The 15,542-nt window shown below is 59.0% G+C and overlaps 2 protein-coding genes across 5 annotated transcripts; one reads left to right on the top strand and one right to left on the bottom strand.

The window, feature by feature from the left end:
• Positions 1-810: 810 nt before the first annotated feature.
• Positions 811-8,811, top strand: SIRT6 (sirtuin 6). 3 transcript variants are annotated; one of them, XM_013951993.2, is made up of 8 exons: positions 811-935; positions 2,272-2,399; positions 2,780-2,962; positions 5,517-5,576; positions 6,181-6,276; positions 7,254-7,334; positions 7,684-7,807; positions 8,358-8,811. In XM_013951993.2, exons 1-8 carry the CDS (start codon positions 870-872, stop codon positions 8,691-8,693), a joined length of 1,074 nt encoding a protein of 357 aa, XP_013807447.1. In that variant the 5' UTR covers positions 811-869; the 3' UTR covers positions 8,694-8,811. The 3 variants fall into 3 exon arrangements, with proteins under 3 accessions (XP_013807447.1, XP_013807449.1, XP_067168958.1); XM_013951995.2 differs by lacking the exon at positions 6,181-6,276; XM_067312857.1 differs by lacking the exons at positions 5,517-5,576; positions 6,181-6,276.
• Positions 8,812-9,684: 873 nt separating this feature from the next.
• CREB3L3 (cAMP responsive element binding protein 3 like 3) lies at positions 9,685-15,054 on the bottom strand. 2 transcript variants are annotated; one of them, XM_013951988.2, is made up of 10 exons: positions 14,958-15,054; positions 13,323-13,447; positions 12,858-13,113; positions 12,394-12,509; positions 11,786-11,917; positions 11,561-11,667; positions 11,284-11,352; positions 11,028-11,112; positions 10,392-10,488; positions 9,685-10,317 (listed from the first exon to the last, which is right to left on the bottom strand). In XM_013951988.2, the coding sequence occupies exons 2-10, from the start codon at positions 13,443-13,445 to the stop codon at positions 9,989-9,991; spliced, it is 1,314 nt and encodes a 437-aa protein (XP_013807442.2). In that variant the 5' UTR covers positions 13,446-13,447; positions 14,958-15,054; the 3' UTR covers positions 9,685-9,988. The 2 variants fall into 2 exon arrangements, with proteins under 2 accessions (XP_013807442.2, XP_067168866.1); XM_067312765.1 differs by having other exon boundaries at positions 11,786-11,914.
• Between the last annotated feature and the right edge of the window lie 488 nt (positions 15,055-15,542).

The following is a 15,542-nucleotide window of genomic DNA, read 5'->3' as shown; positions in this document are numbered from 1 at the left end:
GGCCCCGCTCCCCCCATGGGGATGCGCCATCACCTCCCAAAACCAGCTCCCCCCTGCAGCTGCCCCCAAAACCAGACCCGCGCGTGCCAGGGGTGCCCATGTCCAGGTCCCACCAGCCCCCTGCGTCCCACCCATGCCCGCTGCTCCCCGCAGACCCTTCCTCACCCCGCAGCCGCCCTGGGCCAAGCTGCCCCTATGCTTCCTCGCCGGCTGATCAGTGCTGGGGGGGGAAACAGGCACCGAGGGGGAGTTGTGTTACGGCTGCAGGGGAGTTGTGTTACGGCCACCGCTGGCTCCGGTTACACCTCCCCATGCTGAGCAGGGCAGGCCCGGCAGGGCCCCCCAGGTCCATTCAGGGCCTCCCTGAGGGCAGCAGCCCCTGGGCCCCAGTCACCCCACTCATTGCTCACGGGGTGACACGGGGCAGCCCCTGAAACACCTGGTGAAGGCGGTGGCAGGAGGGCGGCAAGGACTGTGGCATGGCCGGAGGCGGAAGGGGCCTGGGGGCTAGCTGGAGCCCTGCGGGACCAGGACCCCCCATCCCTCCCTGGGGGCTGGGGACAGTGTGGGGCAGCACAATGTGGGGCAGCACAATGTGGGGCAGGGCTGTGCCCAGGCCTGGCAACCCCTGCTCAGGGCCTGTATCTGGGGAGGGGGGGAAGAGGCCTGAACAGGGGAAGGGCAAGAGAAGGGCAGGTGCCCTCCCTGCCAGGCACCAATATGGCGGCAACGCCCTCACTTTTCCCCGCCCATCCTGCCTCGCGCATGCGCGCTGCGCCCGGCGGCTTCGTTGCGCGCTTCCGCCCTTCCGCGAGAATTGACAACAATGAAAACTTTATTGGTGCAGGGAGGCGCGGCGGGGCTGGACCATGGCGGTGAATTACGCGGCCGGGCTCTCGCCGTACTCGGACAAGGGCAAGTGCGGCCTCCCCGAGGTGAGCGAGGCGCCGCGGGGCCTGCCCGGCCCGCCGGCTTCCCCCGGCAACCGGGGCCCCGGTTCCTTCCCACCCCGGGTGGAGCCTCCCAGGGTCCCCCCCGGTGTCCCCCAGCAGCGAGCCCTAGCCCAGCCGTGTCGTTCTCCCCCCCTACTCCAGCCCCACGGGCCCCCTCTGTGTCCCCCCTCCGTGTCTCCCCTCCAGGCCCAGCCCCACGGACCCCCCTTTGCGCCCAGGCCCAGCCCCGCGGCTCCCCTTCATGTCTGCTCCCCCCCCCCCAAGGCCCAGCCCTGTGGCTCCCCTTTTTGCCCCACCAAGCCCAGCCCCGTGCTCCCCTTCTTGCCCCCCCAGCAGGGATCCCCAAGCCCCATGGCCCCCCTTAGTGTCCCTTAGCAGGGATTGCCCCTCACCCCACCTACCCCCCCCAGCAGGATCCCCATTTGCCTTTCTCTCTGCCCCCCCCCATCTCAGCAGGGGCTCCCCCAGTCCCATGGCCCTGCTCTTGTGTCCGCCCCCACCCCCAACCCAGTCCTATGATCCCCTCTTTGTGTCCCCCAGCAGGGACCCCAGCGCTGGTGCCCCCTTGAGGTCCCCCCTATTTCAGAGCAGCCTGTTGCCTGCTGAGGGGCCCATCCTAGATGTCGCTGCGGGGATCCTAACGTTGTGCCCCAGCAGGGCACAGCAGTGCTCAAGAAGGTTTGGGGGAATGGGGATGCACAGGGGCCTGTCCTGAGTCTGCCTTGGTGCACAGGGATGGGATATGCGGGGGCCAGTCCTCGTCAGCCCACGTCCTCAGGGGACCAGGCTGGAGGAGCATCTTGTGGAAATGAAATTCTGTGTCCGTAACAATCGCCCATGCTAGAAAGCGGGATGGTCCTACAGCTACAGCGGCTCTGGCTCTTCCATCTCTGTGGCTTCCCTTTTCTTCCCTCATGGCTTGTGGCCCTGAGCCCTGTCCTGCCTGCGGAGCCCATGGCTCTGCCAGGGAACAGTGCCGGAGATCAGTGCATCTGGGCTGGCCCCAGGGTCACTCCCTTCCTCCTACTGCTCCACAGTGCCCTTGAGCCAAGATGCTTCTCTGGGTATCAGGTACCCATTGGCAAGGGCAATAAACATCCTCTTCTGCATAAGGTGTTTTAAGCCCTTATGCTGTGTAGGGACTGATTATACAATGCTGTTTCTCTCCAGTTAAATGCTTTTATCATTAAGCAATGTGAAATCTTGTTTCCCACCTACAGTTTTCTTTGTGGATAAGAAAGAATGGTTTACTGGGTCTCTGTGCCTGCTGTGGGGGTGCATAGCACCTCCATTCTCACTGTGGTTTGTTTCTTCTCAGATTTTTGACCCTCCAGAGGAGCTGGAGAGGAAGGTGCGTGAACTGGCAGACTTGATAAGGAGTTCCTCAAATGTAGTTTTTCACACGGGGGCTGGAATCAGTACCTCCTCGGGGATTCCCGACTTCAGGTAAGGACTGTGGGAAGGGGAGCAGAATAGCAGGTGAGGGGTGGAAGGCGTAGCACCTCCTCCTGGGCCTTTGCACTTCTCATAAAGGTCTGGACTGTGCTCCCTGCCACCCCGTCCTGCCTGCAGCAGGACCCGGTCCTGTATCCAGTCACCGCCTAGCAGAAACTACCCTTTTCCTCTTGCAAGTTGCTGTTTGACATTAAGCTGTACCCGCAGAAACCCTGCGTGTGTTCTCCTTGCATCAAGGATGGAAATCTCTGGTAACGAGTGACCTTCATTTAGCAGAGTCTTGCTCTTACCCTGTTGATAGGGCTCATGATGCATTTACAAGCATCTTCTTAGATTCTGCGATCATCACTTTTCTGTCCCCTCTGCCACAGGGGGCCGAATGGTGTCTGGACTATGGAGGAGAAGGGGCTCTCCCCCAAATTCGACACCACCTTTGAGAATGCCAGGCCCTCCAAGACTCACATGGCGCTGCTGGGGCTGCAGAGAGTTGGCATCCTGAAGTTCCTGGTCAGCCAGAATGTGGACGGCCTTCATGTCCGTTCGGGATTCCCACGGTACTGCTTCTCCCACCCTGCATCTGAGTCCCTTCTGCCTGTCCCAGCACCAGCCACCGCTGCATGGCTGTTCTTGCTGCCTGATTAGTGTGGTCACATATGCAAATACTTACCAATGCTCCTAACAAAATGAGCCAGCTAATTTTCTCTTGACACTGGGGCTTGAATGCCTTGCTTCCAAGAAATGTCTGGCTTAGAAGCTGTCTGCCCACTGATACAGGGAGGGGAAAATGGGATGCATTTGTCGGGGAAGGGGATGTAAACCAGCTTGAATTCAGAGAAGAGAGGTTATGGCAATAAACTGGAGGGTAATGAAATGAAATCAGCCTCAGGTGATGTTCTTTAGAAGTTCACCCAGCCAGGCATCAAGGGTGCTCACAAGCAGAACAGGCAGACAGTGCTGTAGCACGTTACCGGCTGTCAGCTGAGCTGTGGTAGCTGACTGAGCAGTCGAGCTGTGTTACACAACTGCCCGGGGATCATAGCCTGTCCTGCTGTGGAGGGAAACATCAGCTTCACGTAGGGCATGTGCTCCTGGCGGCAGAGGACAGGGACAGGCCTCAGGGCTGGGGTCAGGGCACACGGTCCCCTCCGCTGCCTCTGCTCCCTGGCAGCAGCACCCATCAACATGGGGGTGAATGCACAGGAAAGGAGACAGGAGCATCTGAAACGGCTCCAGCTGCTCGCAGAGATTTATATCCCCCTGTTCTACCAGCACTGCTAGAGCTGTCCCAGAGCACTGCATTTTGTGCTATTTTAGGATTTGCTTAAACTGAGTTTCTTGAGAGAAAATTATTAAGGGCAGTGCTGCCTTGGTGATGAAGCCATGCCTGGGTCCAAGATAGCCTTAAAAGGTACTTTGTCTCTAAGTAAATTTGCCAGACTCCTCCAGGAGGATGGCAGGGTGGAGAGAGTCCCGCAGTTAGAACTGATCTGACTTACCGGCCGTGGTCTCCGATTTCCTCGCCAGCTGCGGTGGGGTCAGGGATCCAGCATAGCGGCATTCCCACTGCTGGGAGCTGCGACGTGCGGGAGCCGAGGGTATGAGATCTCTGCTCCCTGCGTGGGTGGAGACTGAAGTGCATTTAGCTGCACAGCGGCCATTTCAAAGATGTCCTCAGAGGAACCCGCCTTTCCATTAGCGCTAGCTGCAACAGACCCTTCTCCCTTCAAGAAACTTCAGCCCACAATAAAACCCATTTCCAGCACTTAAGACCAGCAAGTGATTGTCTTGTGAGCCAAACTGCTTGGAGCTGCCGGGAAGGGAAAGGAAAGGGAGAGCAGCTAAATTTAAGTAAGAAAATGAAATGAGGGGAGTTGGGATGAGAATGAGGAGCATGAATGGGACCTTGGAGAAGATTCATCTCTCAGATGGCTTCAGCCAGCACTGACCAAGCAGAGAGCTGCCTCAGGGAGATATTTCTCGTTGCTCATTAGCCCTGAGTTCTGCTTCCTGCTCCTAACACCACACTTGTCTTTTCACATTGAACAACCATGATATAAAGAATAGGAAATAATCATGAGACCAGAACTGAGCTGTGCCCCCGTCAGCCTAGTGCCACTGGCTTGCACTCTGGTCTAGCACAAGCTCTTCCGCCCAAGCAAAGCACGTACTTAAGTAACTGCTGCTGAAATGGGGTCAAAGTGGTTCAGCGTTGTGGAAATCAAGTCAGTCCTGTCTCCGTTCACCCTGGAGGAGGTTCTCAGTCATCCTGGGACTTGCAGGAAAAGCACAGCCTTGTTTTCCGCTAGCTTCAGCACTTTGAGGCTGGCGCTGAGCATGAGAGAAGTTTTAGCTAAAACAAGCAGTGTCCTTTCTGTAGTAAAGGGCTCTGCTGGGAGGGTTGGATCTCGTGAGAGCAGTGAAGGTGCTTTCCAGGGTGCTTGGCAGCCCTCATGGATGACAGCTGCTCTTGCTAAGTTGGTGGATAGAGTTAGTTAATGGCCAAGGACTAGAACCACGCAAAGACAGAGAGAAAAACATTGCATGTTAAGGAAAGCAAAAGCTCAGGTTATTACTGGATGTGAACAAGACTTGAGGCTGGGGTCAGAACAGGGGCTAGAACTGGTGCTGCAGCTGGAAGCATTTAAAATTAAAAAGCCAGGACATGCTGTCCCTCCCCTTGGTCCAGACTGTGGTTGTAGCATAGTGCCTCTCGTGGTGGAAATGAAACTGTGTGCAGATGGCCTCTCCCCAAGAGCCTTCTGGGCCCTGAGTCATTTTCTGGGTCTCGCCTTTGCCACAACAAGGTGTTTTTCATCTGGGGAGGAGGGAGGTAAATCACACTAATCTGAAGGTGCCACTAGCAGGTAGGTTAAAGTAATGTGTTTTCCCTCAGTGCTGCCCCCACACTGGGCACTGTCCCAGGGCCATAGTGCTGGGTCCCAGCCACCCTGCATCTCCTGGCATCGTAGTCCGGCAGAGTTGGCAACTGGGGAGGCCCCCGAGGTGCAGACACTGGTGTTCCCCACACCCCAAGAGGAGAGGGGTTTGGGCAGCTTCCCCCTCCTGGGCCCCCCCTTCCCTGGCTCACCTCTGCCATTTCTTCTGCAGGGACAAGTTGGCCGAGCTGCACGGGAACATGTTTGTGGAGGAGTGCGTGAAATGCGGCAAGTATGTGAGCCCTGAGCCCGGGGTGGAGGCTTCACTGCTCTCCCCGGGGAAGGCTGGAGGCCCTGCCTATGCCACAGGGATGTCTGCCTGGCAGGGCTCTAATGTGGAGCGCAAGGGGGTCGCTGACAGGTCTGTCCTGTCTGAATCCTTAACCCCATCAAGTAGAGGGAAATGAGCATTTGAGGAGATCTCCATCGTCTGGGAGCCACTCCTCAAATCCTGCTTGTCATGGTGAGGCCCACGTGCCAAAAGGGCTGCCTGCAGCAGGGTGCCTGATAGAGAGAGAAGAGGAGGTTGCTACAAGTTGGATTTTCCATCCTGGTTTGTAGCAGATCTTTGTGGCTCTGGAGTTGTTGGTCAGAGCTCCCTGACTGGGAAGTTGCCATAGGTAGAGATGAAGGCCCAAATCGGCACAGGACTGAGAGACCGAACTGTTATTCTTAGTGGTTCTGAGCCATCCCCTGCTCCCCCTAGTCTGGGGTGTCCTCGGTGTGAGCTGTGCCATGCAAGGCTGTTTCACAGCTGTGCCACCTCTCTGCGTGTGACTGCTGTAAACTGCTCTGTGTCTTTGACCCAAATGGCACCGGCTCTCTTGCGTGCGCAGGCAGTACGTGCGGGATGCGGTCGTGGGCAGCATGGGGCTGAAGCCGACGGGCAGGCTGTGCAGCGTCGCCAAAGCCCGAGGGCTGAGGGCCTGCAGGTATGTCTCCACTGGGGTGGCTCCGTGAGGGGGGCTGCTGGCCAGGGGCTCCCCTGGGGATGTGCCCTGGTGGCCTGCTGGGCCCTACAGTGCCTGACTGCAGGCTGAGCACCCGGGCAGGGAGGAGCAAGTGATTCTGGTGCTCGGACTTCACTTTGCAGGGTTGGTCCCACAGTCCCTCCAGTTCAGGTGAATAAGCAGCAGCTGTAGGGGAGATCCTCAAAGGCCCAGGTAGGAGGCCAGTGCCCGAGTCTCTGAGTAGTCCCAGCTGCTAGCCACACAGCTTCCTCTTGGGCATCTTCCCTTGTTGATACCTGAGCATGTCCCTGTGCCGGAGAATGCTCTGCTGTAGGATTACAGCCTTAGACACCCCTTCCCCTGCAGCAGGATACGACCACTGCTCTGCCCTGCTGTCACTTGCCTTCAGTAGGGAAACAGATAGTGTTTCCAGCTCTGCTGCTCCAAAGCTGGCGGTGTCCTAGTGTGATCTGGCATCTAGACCCACTCTGCATGCCGCTCGCATGCTTCTGCACCCAGGCTGATTGGGATGGGGGCCCAGCCCAGCTGGTTTTCCCTCTCTCTCTGCATCCAGGCTGGCTGCAGTGTCAGTGCGGCAGAGCCAGGGACACAGGCCATGAGGCAGAGCTGTGCTGACCCACCTCTGATGTTGGAGAGTTAAAGACACACCCCAGCTCTGAGCTGGGCCAGCAGAACAGCTGGGGATTTGGTGACTTTTGGTGGCATTATGGCACCAGCCACAAAATGCCTCTTTCAGGCAAATTCTGTATTTCCCTCATCTGTGGGGTCATTACTGCCAGGACCTCTGGCTGGGCTAGCTTGCTCTTGTCCCTCTGCAGTGCTGGGCCAAGGAGGGTGCAATGAGGGTCTGGGCTGCCAGAGCTGTCCCATTTCTCCCAGAGCAGCTCTGCTGCCTGTTCCCACCTGGCAGGGGTAACTGTGGTCCATGTGTTTTCTAGAGGGAAGTTAAGAGACACCATTTTGGACTGGGAAGATTCCCTGCCTGACCGCGACCTCATGCTGGCAGATGAAGCCTGCAGGTACTGTGTTTGGGCCCTTCCGACCATTGTGGCAGCACAGGAGTGGCTGCTGACGCTTGCGGCTTGCAGATGCTCCTGGAAGGCTGCCCATGCTCCCTGCCCTCCACCAGGACTGCAGCGGCCCTCATGCTGCCCCTACCTGGCTTTGTTTGGCGTGTTTTGTGCCTCACAGCTCTGGCAGAGAGCAGCTTGGGGCTGTACCCCAGAAAAACTGCTGCAAATTCTGGCCATGGCTTTGCTTTACTGGCTGGGAAGCTTGTAGGGTCCAGGCTAGGGCAGGGTGAGAGAAACAGCCTGGAAACAGCCATGTTTTTTTCTCTGCCCTGCATATTTTGTCTCCTCCTTGCAGGAAAGCTGATCTCTCCATCACGCTGGGGACCTCTCTGCAGATCAAACCTAGTGGCAACCTCCCGCTGATCACGAAGAAGAGAGGAGGGAAGCTGGTCATAGTCAACCTACAGGCGACCAAGCACGTGAGTGAGGGCATCCTGGCTGGCCCGCTGTGCTTGCAGCGGTTTGCTCTGTTCTGCCCCTTTCCGCTTGTGTTACTTGCTTCAACCCCAGTGCGGGCTGGTCCTTGCACCTCATCCCCACCAGAGCAACCAGCCAGAGGAGAGGGACCTTACTTAGCAAGCGAATGGGCTGAACTTCTGTAGTTGCAGGGATTAAACCTGCAACTCTGCTTAAACACCTAGAAATGGAAGGTAAATTTTAAGAGTGGAGTAAAAACCAGCCCCAAAGCTTGGGGTATCCTCTGTATCCCTCATCCCTATCTGACTCTGACCTGGGCCCACTTGCCCAGCTCTGTGCTGGTGTCCTCTCTTCTGGACTATGTTTAAAGCCCTGTCTGCCTGCAGCGTAGCTGGGGAGTGGTGCCAGACAGTCCCGTGGTGTCGGGGTCTCGGTTCATGTTCCTCCAGGGATGATATCTCAGGGACGGGAGCCCTGGACTTGGTGTCCCCAGGTGCTCTCCAGGAGCAGACATTTGTCCCCTAACGCCACTCTTGTCCTTGCTTGCCCCAGGACAGACAGGCTGACCTGCGCATCCACGCCTACGTTGACGATGTCATGACAAAGCTGATGAAGCACCTGGGGCTGGAGGTGCCAGAGTGGACGGGGCCGGTGGTGGTGGAGAGTGCTGAGCTCATCAAGCCTGAACAGCTCTTCAAATTCAACCCTGGGGCTCGGGGGTCGCTCAAAGAGGAGCCCATCTCCCAGTGCAACGGCACGGCCGGGGTGCGCCCTGACCTTGGGACCATGCTCGCAGAGCGCCGTGACAGTCTGAAGCAGGAGTGTCCCAGCCCAGACACAGGGCCGACAACTGCAAAGAAGATGAAGGTGGAGTCTCTCCTCACCTGACCCAGACTGCTCCCTGGCTGTCTAGACACTAGTCTGTGCCACTTTTCCTACCGACTTTTTTATACCCTTAAATATTGTCCCCTTTTTTTATGTAAGTATTAAATACACTTGAATTGTGTGTGTCTGTGCAACTGCACCTGCCAGCCTGATAAGGGTGATCCATCCCCTGCTTGAAACGGGCTGAGCAGGACCCAATTCCTTCTCTGCAAGGAGATGGCAGCGGGGCCCAGCTGTGCCCTGCAGCCTCTGAGGGGCTGGAGAGCTGGGGCTGCCGGGGCAGGAACTGAACCTGGAGCAGCACAAGGAGATTTGCTCAAACGCAGAGCAAGACGTGGCCTGCAGGAGCAAAGATCCGAGGGATTCCCTGCATTCCCTGTGCTCTGTGCCAGTGCCAGGCTCCTGCAGAGCCCCTGCTTGGCCTTGGAGCTTTCCTTCGAGCCTCATGCTCATGGAGCTTTGTTCCTCTCCCTCTCATGGGGGCTCCAGGGCTTTGGGACACTTATTCCCACCTTGGGTGGGGGTGCACGCAGGGTTTGAATGCTTCCAGGTGCAGCCATGGCTGGTGTCTGCACATGGGAACTAATTCCTTGCCCTGCCTTATTCTGGATGAAAGTAACTGTCCTCCTGCATCATCTATCCCTTCTTTCCTCTTTCTAGCCCTTGAACTTGGGTTGGAGAGAGACCAAGGGAGAGACCCTGGTGTGGCCAGACCTCCCTCATCATCCCGGAGATCCTGGTGGCTCAATGAAGGGCTTTCTCCAGATCCTGGCCAAGCACTGGGAGCTGTGAGATAGTCCCTCTGCTCTTCCCCTCCCCTGTGCCTCCAGCAGTGCTCCCTGCTCAGCTCTGGGCAGGATCTGGCCCCCTGCATCCCACTCATCCCCTATGACTCACCCTGTACTCAGCTAAGGCAGTGGGTTTTTTGTTTTTTTTCCAAAATACCTTTTATTTAGAGATGAAAATGAAACTTAAAAAAAGAACAAAACCAACAAGTTGCAACATCAATGACCAACCAGCCCAGGGCCCCTCTGGTCCCCTTGTCCCCATCCTGGGGGACCCAGTGTCTCCCTATAACTCCTGCTGCCCGTGGGGGTGAGAGCAGCCCCTTCCCTCCCAGTAAGGCCAGTGGGAACCAATTGCCCTGTCCCAGTTCACAGATACGAGCAAAGCCAAGTGGGTCCAGCCTCTGTCCACGCCTGGAGGGGGGATGCCAGCAGAGCCACCCCGAGGGCCTGTCCCATAGGGGATGGGGTGCTGAGCCACCCCATTGCATCCCCTGCGGTCCTAGGTGCTGCTTAAAGCTCCTCAGCCGGCTCCAGCACCGTCGGCCCACCGTGGCTGGCCTTGGTCCAGGCAAGCGGTGGCGCGGCACTGTCCCCCTGCGTGGTGCCATCCCCATCACTGCGGCTCAGCACCGCTGGGGCGAGCGGCTGCGTGCTATTGCGAGGGGAGGCTCTGTCCAGGCGTGGGGGGAACGTGTGGCTGCCAAAGGCTTCGTGAAGGGTCTCAGGAGCTTCGCCTGGGCGCTCTGGCCACAGCGGCTCTGGGGGCTTCTCATCCCCAGGATGGGGCTGCGCGTAGGCCACGCGTGAGGCGGCCGCATTGTGCAGGGACCTGGAGAAAACTGTGCACAAAGCAAGGTCAGGGCCCGCTCCAGTACCCCATACGCCCATGCACCACCCTTCTGGCCTTCCTCACCTCGCACTGGCCCGAAGTCACCGTCCGGCTCAGCCTTGCTGGGGGCGAAGGGGCTGATGGAGGGGAAGACGATGAGCGCGAAGGAGAGCAGCAGGACCTGGGGATGGGGGGGGGGACATCATCATGCAGAGGGGGACCAGACTCTGGGACATAGCTTGCAGCAGAGCCAGGACTGCATCCTGTCATTCCTCCCTGCCTATGTGCCCCCACCAGCACACCTCCATTCATCCCTTCCTCCATCCATTCATCCTCACACGCCTCCAGCCTAGCACATCTCCATCCCTATTCCATCCAACCATGCTTATGTGCCTCTATTCCTCCATCCTATCACACCCTCTATCCCTTCTTCCATCCATCCATCCATCCTTGGAGCACCTGTCCCTCCCTCCTATCACACCTTCATCCTTTCTCCCATCCATCTGTCCTTGCATGCCTTTATCCACCCCTCCCTCCTTGCACGCTGCTGCCCACACATCTCCATCTACTCCTCCATCTCTACACCCCTTCTTCCCTTCCTCCTTCCCTCCCTCCAAGCAGGATGGCCACAGAGGGTGTTTGGGACCCAAAAGGAGGATGGGGGAGTTGGGGCCGGGGAGTTTTGGGGTCCATGGCTGAGGAAGTGAGGGGACAACGCACTGCGATGCAGGTGCCTGTCTGTGCTGCCTTGTTGGTCGACTGCACCACAAGGGCCTGGAGCTTCTTCAGCTGCTCCAGGAGGGACCTGGGGACACAGAGACCCCATTAGCACCCCGAGGTCCAGCCAGGCTGGGACCCTCCTCCGAGCCCCTCCTGCCCCCAACAGGACTTGTCCAGGAGGGTCCTCACCCCCCACAATCCTATCCTGGTCCCCATGTCTCTGTCGTGCCCCTCTTGTCCCCATTGGGGCACCTACGAGTTCTGCTTCTCCAGGTGCAGGACCTTCCTCTGCAGCTCCTGGTTCTGGGCCGTGCATGCAGACATCCTGGGGGACAGGGAGAGGGGGACACGATAAGGGGGGGGGCCCTGACCCCAGCACCCAGCACCACCCAGCTTGGGGCACTGCTGCCAGCTGGGCACCCCAGGCTGGGTGCACCCAGGGGTGCCTGGGGCAGGATGTGGGTGCAAGACTGGGAAATTGGGGTGCAGCCACCCCAGGAGCAGGGTGCATTCAGGGATTTTGAGGGCCATACCGGCTCTCCAGCCCATCGATATACTCCTTCTTCTTCTTGCGGCTCTCCTGAGCTGACTGCTTGTTCCGGATCTTCCTCCGGATCTTCTTCAGCACCCGCTCCTCATACTGGGGGAGACGGGAGTCAGAGTGGCCAGGGGCACCTTGAGCCCGCTGGCCCCAGGGACGCAGGGGCGCCCAGTGGCCATGGTGCTGGCACCCTGTGCCTGGCTGCTGTGGGACCCACCTTGGTGAGGGGCAGCTGCATGGGCAGGGACACCCCCTCCTTCGCCAGCAGCTTCTTCTCATCCTCCGTCAGCATGAGCTCCTGGCACTGCCCATGGCTCTGCCGCAGCAGGGAGCTGGGCACTGGCAGCTGCTGTGGTGCCACAGATGGGTGACATCCCTGGGCTGTGGGGTCACCCCACACCCACCCCGAGGGATCACGAGGGTCACCAAGGCCCCAGGGGAAGTAGCGAAGCTGATGTTGGGGATGGGACCATGGTCCAGGAGGGGACAGGGACAGAGATGGGGATATGGATGGGACCATGGTTCAAGAAGTGACAGAGATGGGGACAGGGATGCGGATGGTGCCATGGTTCAGGTATGAAGATGGGATCATGGTCAAGCGGGGGACAAGGACAGGGATGGGACTATGGTTCAGGAAGGGACAGGGATGGGAACAGGGATGGGGATGGGATCATGGTCAAGCAGGGACAGGGATGGGGACGGGACCATGGTTCAAGGATGAAGATGGGATCATGCTTGAGCAGGAAACTGGGATGAGAACAGGAATGGGGATCAGACCATGGTTCAGGGAAGGCCAGAGATGGGGACACAGGGACAGGGACTCACAGGGTCAGAGCTGCCTGAGAGCAGCAGGTCCTTGACAGTGAGGGTGCAGGATGTGGGCGCAAGGGCCACAGGTGGGTCTCGACTCTCCTCCAGGAAGTAGCCAGGGTGCCATATGTCTGGGCAAGGGAAGAGTGGGTGCCATCAGCAGCGCCGTGTCTTGTGTCCCCTCTGTCCCCCGTGCAGGACCCCTGGCCAGCTCCTCCAGCCCCATTAAACCCAGTCTGCCCAGTTCCTCACAGGTCCTCCCAGTTCCCCAGTTTTCGCCAGTCCCCCAGACCTGCCAGTTCTCCCCAGCCTGCCCAGTCCCCTCCAGTCCCCCCAGCTCCCCCACCTACCCCAGTACCCCTGAATGCCCCCAGCTCACCTGTCCCTCTCAGCTCCCCCAGTGCCTCCAGTCCACTCCAGTGCCCCCAGTCCACTCCAGTGCCCCCCAGTCCCCAGACTGGTCTCTCCCCACGGCTCACCCAAGTCAATGGAGACCTCGGGGCGTGGGGCCCCGGGCACCCCCAGCAGGGGCAGGGGCTGGCTGGGGTCAGGGTAGGGGTACGGGGCCTCGCCGGGCCCCCCGTCGCACCACCCCAGGGGGCTGTCGAGCTGGTCGGAGGGGGGGTCCTCGGAGACCCCGCTGTCGCTGGCAGCTGGCGACCAGCTGGGAGAGTCCGACACTGAGTCCCCAGAGCCCAGGATGGAGCTGAGGAAGTCCTTGCTGTCCTGAGCATGCTGCGGGGACAGGGGCACCCATCACCATGGGGAACCCATGCCCACAAGGCGCCTGCAGGAGCTGCCCTGCCAGGCTGGCCCTGTGCACCTCCCCGGCTCTTGTGCAAGCGCTGGGGATGTGGCCCTCGTGCAAGGTCCGGGGTTTGGGCTCTGGTGCAAGCCAGTGCCACCAGCTCTCATGCAAGGCAGGGTGCCCCGCCAGGACTCACCACGTTCTCTTGCCAGGAGCCCACAGGCATCCGCAGCTCCACGCCACGGAGGATCCCATCCTCGCGGTCGAAGAGGAGGTCCAGCAGGTCAAGGCTGTCAACGCCACCCACACTGGAGGCCATGGCTGGGGTGGGTGGCAGGGTCAGACCAGCTGCGGGTGCCACTGGCCCTGGTTCCCTTGTGGGGATATTGTCCCCCAGCTCCGCAGTCACTGCTGGCCTCTGCCTGGGGCCCAGCCACACCCCCAAACCACATGGCCCCGGGGCTGGGGTGCCTGAGGACACCCCGAATCACGGGGCAGGCACAGGGCCGGTGCAAGGGACATGTGTGTGAGACTGTGGGGATGTGTCTCCACACATGTGTGCACAGTTGTGACTATGTGGACACATGTGGAGGACCATGTGGATGTGTATGTAGGTGGCTGTGCACATGCATGACCGTGCTGACGTGTGTATGTGTGTGGACATGTGCATCTGTGCATATATGCAAGTGCGTGACCACGTGGACATGTGCACACGTGCGTGTGCACATGCATGGCCATGCAGCAGTGTGTGTGTATATCTGGACACACATACCCATGTGCCAGCCCTTGTATTTGTGCGTGTGTGAGCACATCTGGGCAAGCCCAGGTCTCCGCATGTGCACATGTGGGAGGCAGAGCACATGCATGACCGTGCATGTGTGTGGGCTATGTGCATGCACTGACTCAGTGACCCACAGATGGCCCTGCTGGGGCTGGGTTCCCCCTCCATCCCTTTCCAGTGGCTGAAAAGTCCCAATTACCATATTTTTTTCCCCCAAGAGAACTGCAAGGCCAGGGCTGACCCTCCCCATGGGCACACACTCACCCCAGGCCCCCCCGGGGCAGGAGGACGAGGAGCACCCAGACCTGGGCACCCACTCTGCTTCCCCAATGGACCTGTCCGCCGCATGCGACATGCTCAGGCACTCAGGAAGATCAGGCTAATCATTTTGGATGGCTAACGGGGTGGGGGCGGGGCTGCTACTGTTGGCCGGCCCCGAGGAGGGGACTCAGCCCTGGTCTGCCAAGAGTGTGCCAGTTATCAGAAACTGTTTGATACCCCAGACCCAACCAGCTGGCCAGTGGACTGGGTGACCAACCAGCTGATCAACCCACTGGCTGACCAACTGGCCAACCAGTTGACCAACCAGCCAACCAGTCAGGCAGCCAAATCAACCAACTGACCAATCAACCAAGCAACCAACAAACCAAATGGCCAACCAGCCGGACAACCAGTTGATTGACTGACTGACTGACCAACCAGCTGGTCGACCAACCAGCTGACCAACCAATCAACCAACCTGTTGACCGCATGACCGACCGACCAACTGACCGACTGACTAATCAACTGACCAACCAGCCACCCAACCGACCATCAAACCACCACCCAGTCACCTGACCCACCAGCCCTCTGACCCTCCCAACCTACCAACCACCCACCCAAGAGTGCTTCAAGCCTGGTTTGGGGACATAATGTTTGGCCAGCCGTCCCCAGGACGGGGGTTCATCACTCCCCGTCACTCTTGCTCTGTCCTGCCAGCAAGCCCTGTTGGCCCCGTGCTAACAGAGGGGCTCAAGTGCCTGGTGGTGGGTGCTGGCAGCCAGGACCTACCTGTGCTAGATCCCAGCCCTAGCAGAGCAGGGTGCTTGGTTCGTCCTGTCCTTCGAACCTCCCCGGCACACAGAGGGAATGGGGCGGACGCCGAACCGAGCCTCCTCCTCCTCCGCGGTGTCCTGACCCAAGTGGCAAAGTTTAAACTCCAACCACACAGAAATAGCATCAAGGATTGCAAAATCACCTGGGCCCTGATTGGGGATTGGCGCTGAGTGATGGCTGGGCCACAGGGAAGGACCTGCACCACTCCGTAACTCATTAGCTAAATGTTTTTGTCCTCCTCCGCTAAGGGGGGGTGGGGGCAGGAGGGGCTGGGGCTGATGGGGCAAAGTCCTGGCTGCCGCGGCTGCCCATGAACTTTCACCCATTTCGGGTCCGATTTCCCTTTTTTTAGACTGGCATATCAGCATTAATCGCGTTTTATAGGTGTCGAGAACAACATCCAGGGAAGACGTTGACTCAGACTCCACTACTTATCTCATGTTCCACAGCAAACGTTGGCCCCTTCTGGTCCCCGGGGCCAGGGCAAGGGCAGCTGGCCCAGACACCTGGGTGTTGTTGCTTGCCCCCAGCACTGCCCTC

Source organism: Apteryx mantelli, chromosome 30 (assembly GCF_036417845.1).
Source record: "Apteryx mantelli isolate bAptMan1 chromosome 30, bAptMan1.hap1, whole genome shotgun sequence".
NCBI classification, from domain to species: domain Eukaryota; kingdom Metazoa; phylum Chordata; class Aves; order Apterygiformes; family Apterygidae; genus Apteryx; species Apteryx mantelli.
The sequence above is the reverse complement of the archived record's forward strand: the minus strand, read 5'-3'. Positions and strand labels throughout refer to the sequence as shown.

What these genes read in the sequence shown, in the direction of transcription:
- SIRT6 (XM_013951993.2), top strand. Translation starts at nt 870, where the DNA reads ATGGCGGTGAATTACGCGGCCGGGCTCTCGCCGTACTCGGACAAGGGC. An exon ending in GAGTGCGTGAAATGCGGCAA is followed by an intron (nt 5,577 to 6,180) that starts GTATGTGAGCCC and finishes TTGCGTGCGCAG; the next exon opens with GCAGTACGTGCGGGATGCGG. An exon ending in ACCTACAGGCGACCAAGCAC is followed by an intron (nt 7,808 to 8,357) that starts GTGAGTGAGGGC and finishes TGCTTGCCCCAG; the next exon opens with GACAGACAGGCTGACCTGCG.
- CREB3L3 (XM_013951988.2), bottom strand. Translation starts at nt 13,445, where the DNA reads ATGGCCTCCAGTGTGGGTGGCGTTGACAGCCTTGACCTGCTGGACCTC. An exon ending in TGCAGCTGCCCCTCACCAAG is followed by an intron (nt 11,668 to 11,785) that starts GTGGGTCCCACA and finishes CGTCTCCCCCAG; the next exon opens with TATGAGGAGCGGGTGCTGAA. An exon ending in AGACAGGCACCTGCATCGCA is followed by an intron (nt 10,489 to 11,027) that starts GTGCGTTGTCCC and finishes CCCCATCCCCAG; the next exon opens with GTCCTGCTGCTCTCCTTCGC.